General features: G+C 41.8%; 1 protein-coding gene across 1 annotated transcript; it reads left to right on the plus strand.

The window, feature by feature from the left end:
• The first annotated feature begins 584 nt into the window (after positions 1-584).
• atoh8 (atonal bHLH transcription factor 8) lies at positions 585-16,385 on the plus strand. The gene is made up of 4 exons (XM_049586283.1): positions 585-2,810; positions 6,323-6,478; positions 9,683-9,874; positions 15,730-16,385. Exons 1-4 carry the CDS (start codon positions 2,154-2,156, stop codon positions 15,733-15,735), a joined length of 1,011 nt encoding a protein of 336 aa, XP_049442240.1. The 5' UTR covers positions 585-2,153; the 3' UTR covers positions 15,736-16,385.
• Positions 16,386-16,528: the final 143 nt, after the last annotated feature.

Genomic DNA, 16,528 nt, shown 5'->3' on the forward strand with positions numbered 1-16,528 from the left:
GAGGTTGTGGAGAAATGTTTTTGTCATAGTTCTCATCAACCAAATTAACATTTTTTTGTAACCTTGATAGTCAGTTAGTAAAGAGTAAGCCTTTATTGTTTGTTCATTCATTTTCCGTACCCACTTATCCCGATACAAGGTTGTGGGTGCGCTGGAGTCTATCCCTATACATCATTGGGCAAGGGGGGGTACACTCTGGACAGGTCACCAGACTATTGCAGGGCTGAAATATAGACAACACCTTTATTGTTATTTAGAGTCAACAATTAACCTAATTGGATTGTGGGAGAAAGCTGGAGAACCTGGACAAACAGGCAATATGCTGCCATATAACGGGGAGTTATATGTTAAATGTCAGCAGGTGGCGCTGCTGAGCCGTCTCTTTGACTTTGTTTAGACGCTTTTAGAGGATCTTTTTCTTTGCATAAGTATCATCTCTGCTAAAACTAAATGCTGAAACAAGAAGAAGAAATTCTCTCTTTCTCACTCCTCTCTGTCTCTCTCTCTCTCTTTGTGTGTGTGTGTGTGTGTGTGTGTGTGAGCGTGCGTGCGTGCGTGAGGGAGAGAGGGGGAGAGAAGCTCGAGAGAGCTCCAGCCAGTCAGACGCCAGCAGAGTTAGAGGAGCGCGAGCCCCCTCTGCTTTGGAACCACTGAGCTTTCCTGTCGTCCAACGGCAGGCTCAGCCCTGCACGCGCTGTTGTGTTTCCACACAGGACAGGAGCAGGACACAGAGACACAGAGCAGGAACCAGAGACACTGAGCAGGACACGGAGACACGGAGCGGGACACAGAGACACGGAGTGGGACGGGGGCTGACCTCCCGGTGTCCCTTCAAAAGACACAGCCTGTGGACCAATGACTGATTCATATGGATAAGCAGTAACTAACTGTATCGAGTCAGACCCGTGGAGCCGGCTCACTGAGTGCCAGATATTCGGGTTTCGCAGACCGGAGCTTTCTTCAAGAAAGGACCGTGAGCTTCACTGAAGGATGTATCGGTACCTTGGCAGCGTGTAGGGACATTATCATCCTAGAAAAGTAGAAAAGGAACGTTAGAGGCTCGCGCCAGTTATTTACTGCTGACAGCCGAGCCCTGGCCGGCCGCTGTCGCTCTTTTTCCGCAGTTTGGTGGAGTTCAGAAAGTCACTCATGTTCCTCTGTGGGTAGATGAAGGAATATGATGTCACAGCCCGTGACAAGAGGCCCAGATAAGATTCTGTCCCCACTGGTTGCTTTGAAAACTTATGTGAAATCAGTAAACTGTTTGTGAGCTCTTCACTTGAACATATCTATAACATAATAGTGTGAGTGCATTTGGAGTCCTCTGAATAGTTGCCATCCTGTTCATGTGCTGTTCCCATTATTTGGTCCAGCAGCTGCAGCTCCACTGCAGCCTATCTGTGCTCAGTGTGTGTATCAGTGTGGGTTATTCACAGTGCTGCTATGCAGACTGACTGGAGCCACGCTCAGACAGCTCCACTGTAACCCCAGTTCTGAGGCATAGGCCTGGACTGCCCTCACAGAAAGAAAGCTTTACAGCTGAGGAAAGCTCCCTGCAAGTCTCCGTCCAGAGGGACGACTTGTGTGGAATAGCAGATGTTACACAGCTTTGTGTACTAATGCGGATCATTCATGATGCTGTTATGCAGACAGAGTGGAGCCACAGAAATTCTGCTGGTAAAGTTAAAGTAACACACATGGTTGTGCAGCTTCTGTCAGTGCAGTTGGACAGCTTGTGTTACACAGTTGGCAGCTGAAGGTTTGTCAGGAAGGTAGTTGGGGTTTTTTTTTTTTTTTTTTGGCTTTGCTGGGTTCGTGTAATATTGGACAAAACTCAGGCTGGTTAAGTATGTGTACATTATGAATTGGAAAGTTTCATGGACTGGGACCCAAAGTTCTTTCAGAAACACAAAAGTCCACTCTGACTTTTTCATAGTAATGAAGCAAATACTCCTAGCAGGTGAAAGTTTAGAGAGATGACAATCACATATTGAGTGACTGTGGAATTGAAACATTTTGTTGGACACTCCTGAAGACTTTGCATTCAGTACACATAGTTCAGTTTCACTTGTGTTTTGCATAGTTGAAAATTAAATGTTTTGTTAACAGTGATTTCACTTCACTTGTTTGTCGGTTACACTAATTGTCTGAAAATGAAGAACCCTCATCCACTGTGTAATACCTGGAATAGGTCTGTTAGCAAAGACCCAGTCCTGATCTCTGTGCCAGACACTAACAAGAAGTTCAAGAGGAAGTCTCGGGAGCCTAAAAGGCTTTTCAGTGGCCCTGAGCCTGAAAGGACGAAAATCTACCCAGCAAACATGTCGGATGTGGACTCAGTAGATGACACCCAGATGGAATCATCTAATGTCAGCAGGTTGGCTCCATTACAGAGACAGCTGATGATGTCACAGGAGGGGATGGCCAGTTCTACAGGGTTAGGGTCAGGACTACCAGAAGGCAACGTGGCTTCAGCTCAGAGTGGTGCCATAGACATGAGAATTGGCATTAATGTACCTGCCATCACTTCCAAACTGTCCCAGTTACCTTCATCTCCATTTTCTAACTCTGAGATCTCCCACTGGCCCACAGCCATTTCCCAGCCTCTGTCCAACAGACTCAAACTGGGCCTGCGCTCCACTTTCCCTCTGTCAACACCAACCAGCAGCAGCCACAGCCACTCACCCAGCCACCGGGCCTTCTCCCTGGAGCCATCTCTGTCAGGCCAAACCGGAGCTCCGCCTGTCCCCAGAGCCTCCCACACCTCCCAGTGTCATGAACATGTGGAGTCCCATGTCCAGTCTCCCAAGGTGAATGTGTGGAGTGTCATGAAAAACAAAAACCTGTTTTGAGAAATATTACCTTGGAGGAATATCTATATATAGAGATTAGAGTTGAAATGATAACTTAATTAGTCAATTGACAGAAAATTAAACAGTGAATTAGCTTAACATACTAAGTTCTAGACACTGACTGTCTGGGACACTGACTTTATCTATGTCTATCGATCTATCTATGTATCTATATTATCAAATGATTAATTTTTTTAATTGCGATTAATGGCTGAATTTCAACAGTTAATTGTGTTTAATTGCGTTTCTAATCGCATGTTTTGAATGTCATTTATTTGTATTTTAAAACAGTTTTGAAATTCATGTTAACAAGGCAAAGTACTAATTACCAGTGTGTGTCAGTGGTGACTTGCTCACTCCAATATAGTGCTTTGCTGGCTTGGCGATGTGGGTGCCCACAGACATCAGTCTGATTAGCTGCACCTGTATGCTCAGCTTGTAGGTGGGAGCTTAAACTCACTCACACTTTATACAAGGTGCATGTTACTTTTGACTCATCACCTGAGCTGTCTGGGAGTTTTTTTTTAAAGTGAAAGGAGCCATTCAAAAGTAGCCTGGAAATCCAGACCCAACTTTAGAAAGATTTAGGGTCTGGCCATGAGTAATGAAAATGGCCCAACTCGAGGGGCGACACCAAGCATACATTTGTAAATATCACTGAACGCAATTGGATAAAACTGCGACCAAGCAGAACAACGTATACGTGACATATACGCTTAGCTACCAGCGGAGCTAACTGGTAGATTAGACTCTTGCTGTATCCGGTCGGCAAAACAGCAAAAACGTCCTTCTTGCAAAGGAAAGATTCGATCACCTTCTGTTCCTCTTTTAGAGAAAAAGCCAAGTCTAACTTGTTCATTGTAGCGGCCAAAGCTGTTTCAAACAACTAGTGTTCATCTGCAGCCATCTTGCAGTGTTTACTGACTGATTCCAGGCTTCGTCGTCGCAGCGCTGTCGTCATCTGTTCAGCTCACCTCTGGCTCGCCTATATCAGATACACCGATGTGATTGGTGCAGCTCGGTTCCAAAGGCATGGGTAATGAGCATCATTACTTATTGCCAGAGTGACTTGCTGAGCAAATTCAAACTGTGCTGTCGCGAGAGCTCTGGAGGGCAATGCCGTTGTTATTTATTTATTTTTTTCAATTATTGCAGCTGCATGAAGCAGAGAGCTGCACAGTGGCTTGACTACAAGTAAGGGTGCATCGAAGGGACAAATTAGCACACAATTTAAAAAAACAGCAACAACGCAATACGTTTGGACCTTCATCACATCAAGATTAAAACGTTAATATGGACAGCCCCTGCTGTGTTTTACACACACACACACAAAGTGTGTGTATATATATATATATATATATGTGTGTATGGGTTTTGATGGATTCATGAATTAATTTCAAAATAACGAATAGATTTGAAAGTCCAGTGGATTATATTCAGTTTCTGCCAATATATCCCCCTAAATCCTTAACACTGCACCTGTAATTCATTTGTTATTTTCAATTCGTCCATTGTAGAAATGGAATATAATATTCATAACTATGTTTTCATTAGTGTGCAATCACGTGACCTTAGAATGAGATGTTTATATCTACATACAAAGCAGCTTGTCTTCCCAAGAATCCTCCATGATGTTTCTACAGTAGCCCAGAATGGAGAAACCAAACACTGGCTCTAGATAGGGCTATTCGTGTTTTTGTGAATACGACACACGGGAGAAGTTTCAGTTGGCTGCAATGAGCAACCTCACTGCCCGAGTTACTAAATCCTACACACTGGACCTTTAATGAGTAATGAAAATAATGGTTAGATGTTTGTTACGGCTGTACAACTGTGATTAAGTGCTGTGTGCATTAGAGGTAATTTATCACGTGTTGTGCTAATTAGGGATGGGTAGTAGCCTACTCATCAGCATTATTTATCAGTACTTTTGAATTTCACATTCACTGATACCAAATTAATAGCTTTGGAGTTTCAATACATCAATTACTGGTGGGGATCTGCCCATCCTCACTATAGAAATAATAATATAGAAAACCAGGAAAAGTCATGAAATCCCACAGTTACACTTTCCAGGCCTGGAAAAGTCATGAAATCAGTAAATCAGTATGTTGTATTTGTGGTGAAAATGTGTCCCGCAAAAGCAAGTGCTTTATCTGGCAATCCTGCGTGTTGTAATGAAGCCTATTTGTGTACTCAGCTCTATCCAGAGCCGGCGCAAGGTCCTGGATAGGCTCTGCCCATGGTCCCATCCCCTGGCTGTGCTGTTTATACAGACAATATTTCAGCACTGTTGCTACCCCCTGTGGCACTGCAAGGCAGCATCACGGCACAGTATTTCTTTATTCCATCCTTGAACAGGCAGTGTCAAAGTGGCATTAGTTACTGGTTCAAACAGATGAACTTAAATTTTATTGCATGTAATTGTAAATTAATTGTAATAGATAATAAATAATATATTCCTAAAAATGAATTTTAAAATGTGTTTTTTTTTCAACATTTGCTGTAGTTCAGTGTACATGATCCAAAGAAAGATGATGGTGAGGTGTTTGTCAGGGTTTGGTTTGAGTGATGAACTGCTGCCTTCTACATCTGGTAGGGTTTTCCTATGGGCCAGAGTTGGTCCACATTACCTGCATTGTGCCAAGCCAGCAGGGGATAGCTGTGATGCTTTGCTGTGGTTCTGTGTACTGCCACCCTGTGATGTCCTTCTCGCTGTCTGTACAGCTATGTGACTAGTCCAGGAGGAACGAGGACTAGGAAGAATTCTTTGTTACAAAAAGTCTCTCTGCGTTTAGCTCTCAGTTCTTTTGCAGCTTCAGACTGAATGTTTGAGGTTTGGAGTTTAGTCTCACTCCTGTGATCTGTCTGCAGTCTCCGATCTCTGATGTGAGACTGCAGACAGCCTGATTTTACCGATCGCTTTCAACAGTATCGGAGCTGTGTTAAGCTGCTGCTGATGCAAACCCATTCTGTTGCTGTTCACCATAAAAGCTATCCACTGATGAACAGGCAGGATGCTGTTTTAGTGAATGAAGAAATACCATGTGTTTTTCACCAAGGTAGCAGAGCTTCATTAACAGTGCTAATCTTGAACAGAAACAGGTATGATCAAGCAGATATTGACATATTCTGTGCTGTTTGGTCAGTGGATGAGTTTCACATATTGCAGGGAGTAACAGTGCCAACAGAAACAACCACAGTGAGCTGGAAGCACTACAAGTGACAGGCTGCTACTGTGGTCTGTGACTAGCACACCTCACATCATCTAGTCATCAAGGTAAACAAGCTTTACCTCTCTGTATGGTGCTGTGGAAAAACACTTGCACCAGTGAAGCTTGACTGCTTGCGGCTTCACAGCATGACTTGGTGCCGTTAACCCCCCCAAACACAGGAAAAGTCTCTGTTTCAGAGGACAGTTTCAGTAAGCGTTTTGCTGTTAATTTCAGTGAAAGTCCTTTTGCTCTCAGGAGTCTACCAGGAAGCGGGCTGGGGTGAGTGGTGATGGACCTGGGCGTCTTCCAGAGGTCAAAGCCATCCAGCAGACCAGGAGGCTTCTAGCTAATGCCCGAGAGAGGACCCGTGTCCACACCATTAGTGCTGCATTCGAGGCCCTGAGAAAGCAGGTGAGATTCACAGTCCTCTCTGAAAACACACACAAACAACAATTATATACAAGCTTATACTCATACTGTACACATATAATCACATACAATAAACAACAACAAATGTGTTGATGGTGGCCTCATTATGCAGATACTAACTCTGCACTGCAGAAAATAAAACAAGAAGAAAAAGTAGACCTGTCATGATAGTTTCATTTTTATGCCTCCACACTGGTGAAAGCTGCAGCTGGAGGCATTATGTTTTTGGGTTGTCCATCCATCCGTCCATCCCATTCTTGTGAACATGATATGTCAAGAGCGCCTTGAGGGAATTTCTTTAAATTTGGTACTAACGTCTACTTGAACTCAACGATGAACTGATTATATTTCTGTGGTGAAAGGTTAATGGTCATTGTCAGTGTGACCTTGCATCTGTCTAATTCTCGTGAATGCAATATCTGAAGAACATTTTGAAGGAATTTCTTCAAATTTCAATCAATCAATCAATTTTATTTATAAAGCCCAATATCACAAATCACAATTTGCCTCACAGGGCTTTACAGCATACGACATCCCTCTGTCCTTATGATTCTCACAGCGGATAAGGAAAAACTCCCCAAAAAACCCTTTAACGGGGAAAAAAATGGTAGAAACCTCAGGAAGAGCAACTGAGGAGGGATCCCTCTTCCAGGACGGACAGACGTGCAATGGATGTTGTACAGAACAGATCAGCATAATAAATTAACAGTAATCCGCATGACACAATGAGACAGAGAGAGAGACAGAGACAGAGAGAGAGAGAGAGAGAGATGCAGGTAATGACAGTAGCTTACAACAACATTATTGAAAGTCATAATATTATAGTTATAGTTCTGGCTGCTGTGGTACAATATGTTGAAAGTATGTATTAATATCTGGCAGTATACATGTGTGACAATAGTCATATGTGTATAATAACAGTAGAAGTATGACTAATGACTAATGATGGCAGCAGCAGCAGGAGGCATCTGGCAGGACCACGACAGCAGCACAACCACACACGTCACACTATCCAGGCACTGCTGCGATATGAGTTAATCTGAGAGACAGTGGAGCACAAAGGCTCCGGAGAAGAGGCCGAGTTAGTGACATCCAGAATGGCAGAGTTAGCAAGATGCAGTAATAGAATACGAGAGAGAGAGAGAGAGAGAGAGACAGAAGGAGAGAAGGTGCCCCGTGTATTATAGGGGGGTCCTCCGGCAGACTATGCCTAAGTCAGCCTAACTAGGGGCTGGTACAGGGCAAGCCTGAGCCAGCCCTAACTATAAGCTTTATCAAAGAGGAAAGTCTTAAGTCTAGTCTTAAATTTGACATAAACATCCACTTGGACTCAAAAATGAACATATTCGAATTTGGTGGTCAAAGGTCAAAGTCAGTGTGACCTCACAAAATATGTTTTTGGCCATACAGAATTCCTATGCAAATTATGACAAAACTTCACACAGATGTCGAATAGGAAAAACTGAAAGTGATGCCATTTCATATCCAAAGACACAAGGGTCAACTTCACTGTGACATCATAATTTTCTGCATAAAATACTTTTCTTGCCATTTCTCACCGTCATATCTCAGAAACAGAAGGAGACATTCGGTCGGATACTGAATTGGTGACACTAATCTTGAAACTGTGCTGATTGTACAGCTCTTCAGTGTGTGAAGCTGTAATAGAAACTTGACTGGTGGAAGCTCTAGTTGACTTGTTGTACAATATATGGGCATGACCCTGACCATTTTGCTGACATTGATATTGCTTGTTGTATTTACATGATGATACCAGAAGAAACAGCAGGGGTTTCCTAACCATTATAGAGGGCTCTAGGGATTACATTTTTCTGTAGGCCGACCCAGTTGTTAGAATCGTCCTGGTTCCCTCGTCTAAAAGCCAATGGGATTTTTCCATTGAATTATGGATTATTGCAGAAAATAAGATCTTTGGCAAACAAACCTATATGATACTGAAACGCTCTGTTTCAGCGAGGTAATCTTCACAAATGAACACCACTTTAAATATTTTTGAAGCCTAAATGCAGTCACCAGAAGTAAAAAGCTATCATTAGGTGATAAACAAACTACACTGCAATCACATGACTTCATTGTTGCCACCACAATACAGCTGTAAAGCCATGTTTGGTGTGATGACGTTCTATAGTCTTATTTAGCCAGTTGTTGCCAACTGCCTTTTTTTTTTAAACACATGAATGCTTCAAAACTCATGAGTCGGGGGCCTATTGACTTATATGTGCTAGAACAAAATGTGAAAGTCTATTAAGCAGACAGACCTTTTTTTAGGGCATCTAACCAAAAACCCTTTCAAAAAACCCACTGACTTCAAGACGAGGGAACAGAGAGTGCTAAAATGCTAACTCATTTTTGTGTTTGAGGATTAATTCCTGGAGCACGCTACAAGGCTTGCGCAGAGCAATTCTCTTTTTTTTCTCCCTACTCCTGCTTACCTGGCATAAGTCAAAAGAAAAATAAAACAATGCTTCAAAGACAATACAGTGTAGCTTACTGGTATAACTGGAATAACAGCTAGAATAACATACAAGATGACGCCCCCAGTGTGGACGCCTGTTACAGCAGCTCCTGCTCACTGCTGAGCTTTTTTCTACAATCACTTGCACTGGATGTGCTCCCTTTATCCACTGCTCATTTTCATTCACTGCTGCTCATTATTATCCACTTCCTATTATTTTCATTATTATTATTATTATTGTTATTGTTATTATCGCCGTCTCTTGTATTTTTGTACTTATCTGCATGCCTAGTTATATAAGTTTTTTAAGTTTAATTTTGAAATCTTTAATCTGACTCTTTCTCCTGGACTGCTGTAACACTGGAATTTCTCAATCATGGGATCAATAAAGGTGTATCTTATCTTATCTTATCTTATCTTATCTTATCTTATCTTATAACAGCATTCAATAATGAATTTGTATGGACATGCATAGTGTACATAAATGTTGTACTAATTGTATAGAATTACTTTTTACCCAGAGGATATTTCAGCTTACATTAATTAATAGTCTCAATTACAATTAATACTATCAATGTGCAATTCATGAGGGGAAGCAAAACACACTAATATCTATTGCAATATAGATGTTAGCTAATGCATACTAATGAAACATGTTAAAAGAAAAAAGAATCTATCAAGCACATCACATTATTTCCTTCTCTCTCCAGGTGCCATGTTACTCCTATGGTCAAAAGCTATCCAAGCTGGCAATATTACGTATAGCCTGCAACTACATCCTGTCTCTGGCTCAGTTGGCTGAGTTGGACTACAGTTCAGACCACAGCAGTCTGAACTTCTCGCAGTGTGTGGAGCAGTGTACCAGGACCCTGCAGGCTGAGGGGAGGAGCAAGAAGAGGAAGGTAAGGCTGCACTCATTCTTTATATAACATGCACTCTTAAATAGTGACTAGGGCCTAAGCTACAGAAAGAAACAAATGGATCAGGTCCCTTTTCTGTTTCCTCTGATTTATAGTTATGTTCCATCATATTTGAGTAAGAAGCCTCCTAGTTTTCTGACCAGCTCCTGTTTTAATTTGCTGTTAATACAAATGAAACACATTCTTCATGTTTACCTATTGTCTTGATAAATTCAGTATAATGTATAATGTCTGCAGCACCTATTCCATCATACACCTTTTTAACAAAATGCTGTTTTTACTCTCTAATTCCTATTATTTTTACTTTGCCATCCTTTTGTTTGTTGTTAAGCTACTGTGTTAATTAGCACTGTGGAAATCTGCATTGTACTGAATGTAGTATGTGAGCCATTGTAGTACAGCAAATTCACCCGAAGTGCAAAGAAATGCTGAAATGTGAACATGCGTCTTGTCTTGCACCTTGGCTTGCTTAACAAGTCACTACACCAGTGTTAATTTAATGAAAGTAATCAGTGTTAGTTAACAAAAACTATAACTAAATATGTATGTTTGTCTTTTCCACAACTAAGAGACTTAAGACCATGACGTGATGGCACTGACGTCATTAAACACCGACTGTGATCATGTATTTCATGCCTGTGCACCAGCAATAGCCATGGCCAGAGGCATTATGTTTTCCGATTGTCTGTCTGTCTCATTCTGCTGAACGCTATATCTCAACAACACACAATTTGGCAAAAATGTCCACGTGAACTCAACAATAAACCTCTTAGAATTCAAAGGTGGTGGTCAAAGGTCAAAGGTTAAGGTCACTGTGACCTTATCTATCTGATTCTTGTGAGCACGATAGCTCATTTTGTTAAGTTGGCAAACTTTCTCTAACTTTCCTTCTTTTTTCTTACCTGTATGTCCTTGTGTATCAGTCAGTGTCTCCTCTCTAAATTCAAGATTTTTGTGGGTCTGTGAATGCAGTGCAGGTGGACTTCTTTAAATTAATCTGTCGATCGGAGCCAAGTTAATCAGATCAGATCAAATTGATGAATGAGAGGAGCAGCTGTTTGTGAGTGAAAGTAAACTTTTAGATCCCGCAGAACGGTCAAGTCTCACTTTCACTGCATCTGGTGTTCTGCTGCTCTGTCTGTGCCCAGAATTTGCTCTGCACTGCGGGAATGTGGAGCAGTGATACCCAAACAGTATATATATTCCAAAAGCGCATCTAATGAACAGTCCAGCTCCGAAATAGAAAATCAAAATGTGGCGGTAGATGTTTTAATCGTGGCTGGCTGCACAAATTAATGAATGTGTGTGAAACTCTGGCTGGTGGATTTACAGAGTGGCCTCTTTCATTTCAAGAGTGCAGCTGCAGGCTACCGGCAAGCTGTGTTGTGTTGTGTTTGAAGTGCTGTTTTATTTTTTTTCTGATTCGGGCAAGTAGGCAGGGTGGAAAGAAAAAAAGGGAGTTTTATAATGGTTGGGAAAAACTATGCATCATTTTGGCATCATATTGGCTTAAATACTGGTGACATTCTTATGTAAACACATATGTAAACACAATGGGTAATATTAAGGTTAACATAATGATCACGGTCATGTCCATAGGATAAGTAGATAACGTAATTATCGAGACAGACCTTTGTCAGCCCATGATGTAGGCTACAGCGCAACTTTATTTCCTCTTGAGTTTGCTATGGTGTGAGCATCTGGCAGCCTGCCAGCTGCTGTCAGTCAAACACAGACAGGGACACGCCCTCCAGTCGGCTGAGACAAAAAGGAACATTTCTGATATTTCCCCAAAGACCTTTTTTTGTCTTTTAGTAATACAAAACTATTAATAATACATTTAGGAAACATGTTATGTTTTACTATCATTACTGTGAGTAGAAGTGATTTTCATATTTTTGACAAAACTCTACAGGAGCATGACCAAAAGGGCCCACTGAATACATTCAGCACCATTGTGGTTATAAATGAATATATTTTCAAGTGAGTAAGCTTGGATGAAGAGATTTTCATTTATGACACAAAATCAGTGTGAACAGCTTTCACATCTAGCTTCACACTAATGCAGTCATGTTGCTCTTTTAAATGTAAACTAGCTGAGGGCTTTTTCCCTGCTGGCTGGCTGTTTCTCTCTATGTGCATGCCTCTGTGTGTGTGTGTGTGTGTGTTCTCAAAGTTCCAGACACCAGATGTTTAGAGTGGAGGGGAAGTGGAGCTGGCGCCATGAAGGGCAGAGGGCAGCGAGAAGGCACGCGAACTGAAACCACACAAATGCGCGTGCTCACACACAGACACACACACAGACACACACACACACACACACACACACAGACACACACACACACACACACACACACACTTGGCACATTCCCCAGCAGTCTCTCCAACACATTCCCCCACTCTGCCTCTCCAGGCCATCTGCTCCAACATACTTTGAAACAAGGAGGGGAAAAAACACAGTCATCATCAGCCTGTCAGACATCAGCAGCTGGTGGAAACACAGAGACAGAGAGTATATGTGTTGGAGGGGGGAGTGAATTGTTTTTTGCATTTTTCTCAGAGCCACTGAGTCTGTGTGCACAGTTAGAAAGAAAAATACACTTTTTTTAAATTTAACTTCATTGTGACTTTGATTCTTATTATGCCTGAGGTCACCCAAATATCACCTGATTGACTGACTACACATAGAGAGAGAAATTCTGTCTTTCACACAGTGACATGGCAATTTTTTAAGCTCAGCTGCTGAAAATGTTTTTATCCCAGCAATCTACAATCATATCAATACTAAGAGTTTTTTCTACTAACATTGTAGTTGTAGAAGCACATAGTGTCAATACAGGCATTTCCGTCAATACACATATTGTGTGTAAAAACTGTCTTTTCTGCTCAAAATTAGCTGTATGTATACATATGCTTGGATTTGAAAGTTCAGTTCAGTTCAATTCTCTGGCCCCTTCCCAACTGTGATATAACAGGAAAGACTCCCTAGACTATAGTAACAGCAAAAGCTGCAAATCTAAGTAGTGGAAGGCCGTCTGACATTAGCCGTAGCCCCAGTCTGCAGGTAGCGTTAACAAGCCTAAAAACGTGCTAGCGGAGAGACAACAACAGTTTAAAACAGATTCACTCTGGGGCGTCGGTGGCTTAGTGGTAGAGCAGGCACCCCATGTACAAGGCTGTTGCCGCAGCGGCCCGGGTTCGACTCCAGCCTGTGGCCCTTTGCTGCATGTCTCTCCCCCTCTCTCTCCCCCTTCACACTTCACTATCCTATCAATTAAAGGCAAAAAATGCCCTAAAAAATATCTTTAAAAAAAAAACAGATTCACTCTGCTCGACGCTTTGCTGCTCTCCACAGACAGAGTGCCCAGAGTGCACTCTGATACTCCATGAGTGTGGTGCTCTGGATAAATGAACGGTGCATTCCAATAGCGCTCAAAATTTACGAGTGGTCCAGTTTGTGCCAGAATGCGCTCTGACACTTAGAATCAATATTTCTAGATGCACCACTTACATCATCTTCCTCTGTCGTCTAAAACAAGCCAACAGAACTTAGCTAGCCCTAGCTAATGTTCATGGAGAATGGTTTTACCTCCAGTTAAGCCCACCCACCAAAAAACATCATATAGTTTACGAACAGTAAAAGGGCCTATTGCTGTCGCCATAGTAATGACACTCCTCCACACACGGTGGAGAGACCCTCACAGAAGAGCCATTAGCCCAGCTACAACACAGCTTAACTAGCATCCTGCTAGCTATTGTACAGGCATTGGAAAATAAACTGTCGGCCTCTGTGCCAGCATTGGTTTCCAACCAGGTACCAAAAGCTGTAAAATCCTTTGATCCACTGTAACTTGGCTAAATCCTGGACAGTGGCATTCAACCAGGTGACTCTTTTTCTACATGTCAATCTGACAGAGCAGAGGAGGCGTGAGCTTTACGGTGAATAAGTCCTGTGTGGTGGTGGGAATGTGAAGTGCTGTCCTGTTCCTGCTTATACTTTGGTAGCATAAGCACTCTGGACTGCTGCTGTGTGCTGTTAAGAGGGGCAGTATCGCTGCCCATGTTTGGGAAGTGCAACCATCATACATATATATATATATAATGTATTGTGGCTTGGTTTTTTTTCCATGTGCAATTTATAAAATGACTATATTCTTCTGCCCATCCAGATAATTTTTTGCTGAGCTATAGCAGGCGAGGTGTGTTTCTTGTCTTCAAGGCTCCAGAACGCTACTATTTAGTCACATTTTGCGACCATGGAGCACCAGTGCGACTTGCAGATTATTACAGTTTATAAAGGTATTTCCCTTTTTTGCAGCTGTACTATATTTGGCTTTATTATGACAGTAGCTACTTTATTTAACTTTATTTTAACTGAAGTTCATTTAATATTTTTTTATTTTAGTAGTTGACAGTCCTTTGAGGGAGATTTCAAAATATCGCGATCTATATTGTGTATCACGATACAGCCTAAAAATATGATCATATTATTTTTAAACCATATCTCCCAGCTCCTCCCACCCAAACACCATTGCAGACCAAGTACCCCCCTCATGGCAACAGCACTCCCCGATGACAGTGGCCCCCCAGCAGAACAGTGCACCATGCCACATTGCTACAACTGCCTCCAAATTACCCAGATCCCAACCTGATTGAGCATCCATAGGATGTACTGGTACCTTAGCAGTTCCCCCAATCCACAAAGGGCCTCCTTGGATTGGACTTGGCTCTGAAGTGTTGAGGCATGGACACAGGGCCTCTGCGGTGTCCTGTGGTGTCTGCCACCAGGGCATTGGCGGGGATCCTTTGAATCCTGACGGTTTTGAGGTGGGGTACCAGTGTGTCCTATGGATGCTCGATCAGATTGGGATCTGGAGAATATCAAGGCCTTGACCTCTTTGTCAGTGAGCAGTTGTTTTTTTGGTGTTTGTTGATATTTGCTGCTGTGTAATTCCTTTCAGACAGGTTTTATTTGGTTTAACCCCCCTATTGTGTTCAGGTCAAAATTGACCCAAGACAGAGTTAAAAACACAGTAGGAGGGTTACATTTATCATGTGGATTGATCACTTTGTGTATATCTTCTCTGTTCCCTGTAGATTCCAACCATGATATTAACAACCTAAGAATAGACAACCTTGCCTCCAGTCATCTGAGTCGATCCATACACTATCAATAATGTACAGTCATGTGTATACTGTTTCATTCATCATTTCAATATCACTGTAAATATGTATACTGTAAGTAATATATGCTAATATTGTGCATAATTCTGATGTACTGTATGAAGTTATGGGCGGCAAGGTGGTGCAATGGTTAGCAGTGTCACCTCACATCAAGAGAGTTCTGGATTTGAATCAAGCAGCTGGCTGTGGCCCTTCTGTGGGGTTCTCCTGCTTCCTCCCACAGTTCAAAGATATGCACATTAGGTTTGGTGACTTTAGGTTTGCCCCTAAGTGTGAACGTGAGCATAAATGGTTGTTTGTGATTCACTGGTGACGTGCCCAGGCTTTACCCTGCCTCTTGCCTAGTTTAGTTGGAATAGGCTCCAGTCCCCCTGCAGCCCTTAAGAGGATAAGCGATTATGGATAATGAATAAATGAATGAATGAATGAATGAATGAATGAATGAATGAAGCTGTACCATCAATTCTAAATAAGCTGGTGAGCTCCAGTAAGTTTCACAACATGATGTGCAAACTTGGCCTTATAGTAGTGTTTGTGATATAAATATTTCTGTATTCCTTCAAAGTGTCACCAATAGAAACTGAAACCAGGCACAGGCAGAGATGGGATCAAAGTTGCCTGTTTCAATGGACGTATGTCTTTTTGTGTTTCAGGAGTGAAGCTTACAACAGTGGATGGGTCCAATACATGAACCTCTAACTAAGCTACAAGGAGAATATTGGAGGGGAAATATGACAAGATGAGGATCAGAGAAAAGATGAACAAGTGAATAAATGGAAGCGTAAAGAACATTAAACGTACATTTTTTTTTGTCATGACTTGCTCTCACCACACATTAGCAGAGGAACTAACATCAGTACTTATCTGAGGTGTAATTGTGAAAGTTCTGTACATTAAGGCCACACTATCAACGAAAGAGATGCAAACTGACGAAGGGACTAAAAGATTCAGCAAGTGGAATCCCTCAGCAATAACCTCCACTTAACTATGCATACAGCTGCACACATTGTATTGCTGTGCTCCAGGTCTGTTTTGGAGCCACTGTTGCCTTGCCAATACCCTGTTTAAGTATGTATGTGTCATGGTAACACTCAGTTTGAGCTGGTAAAATCGCTATCAGCATGAAGCTTGTCTGGTCACTTTAATAAGGATCAAACTTTTGAACTCAAACAGCAGATTTCACAACAGTTTAAGCAGCTCATACATTAAACAATTTTTAATAGTAGATGTTTTATAGTTTATAAGCCTGTTATATTTCAAAATATGCCAGTTATGTTTATTCAGTACAAATAAAAAGATTTGAAAGAAACTGACCACTGTGATTTTTCAACAAAAAACCAACTGTACATTGTATTTCTCTCCAGGTATATTAATATTAAAGGCCACAATAAACCATTATGATCAACAAAAATATTGAAGGGCTACTGCAGTGATATAATATGCTATCCATTT

The sequence above is a fragment of the Epinephelus fuscoguttatus genome, linkage group LG9, assembly GCF_011397635.1.
Source record: "Epinephelus fuscoguttatus linkage group LG9, E.fuscoguttatus.final_Chr_v1".
In the NCBI taxonomy this organism is placed as follows: domain Eukaryota; kingdom Metazoa; phylum Chordata; class Actinopteri; order Perciformes; family Serranidae; genus Epinephelus; species Epinephelus fuscoguttatus.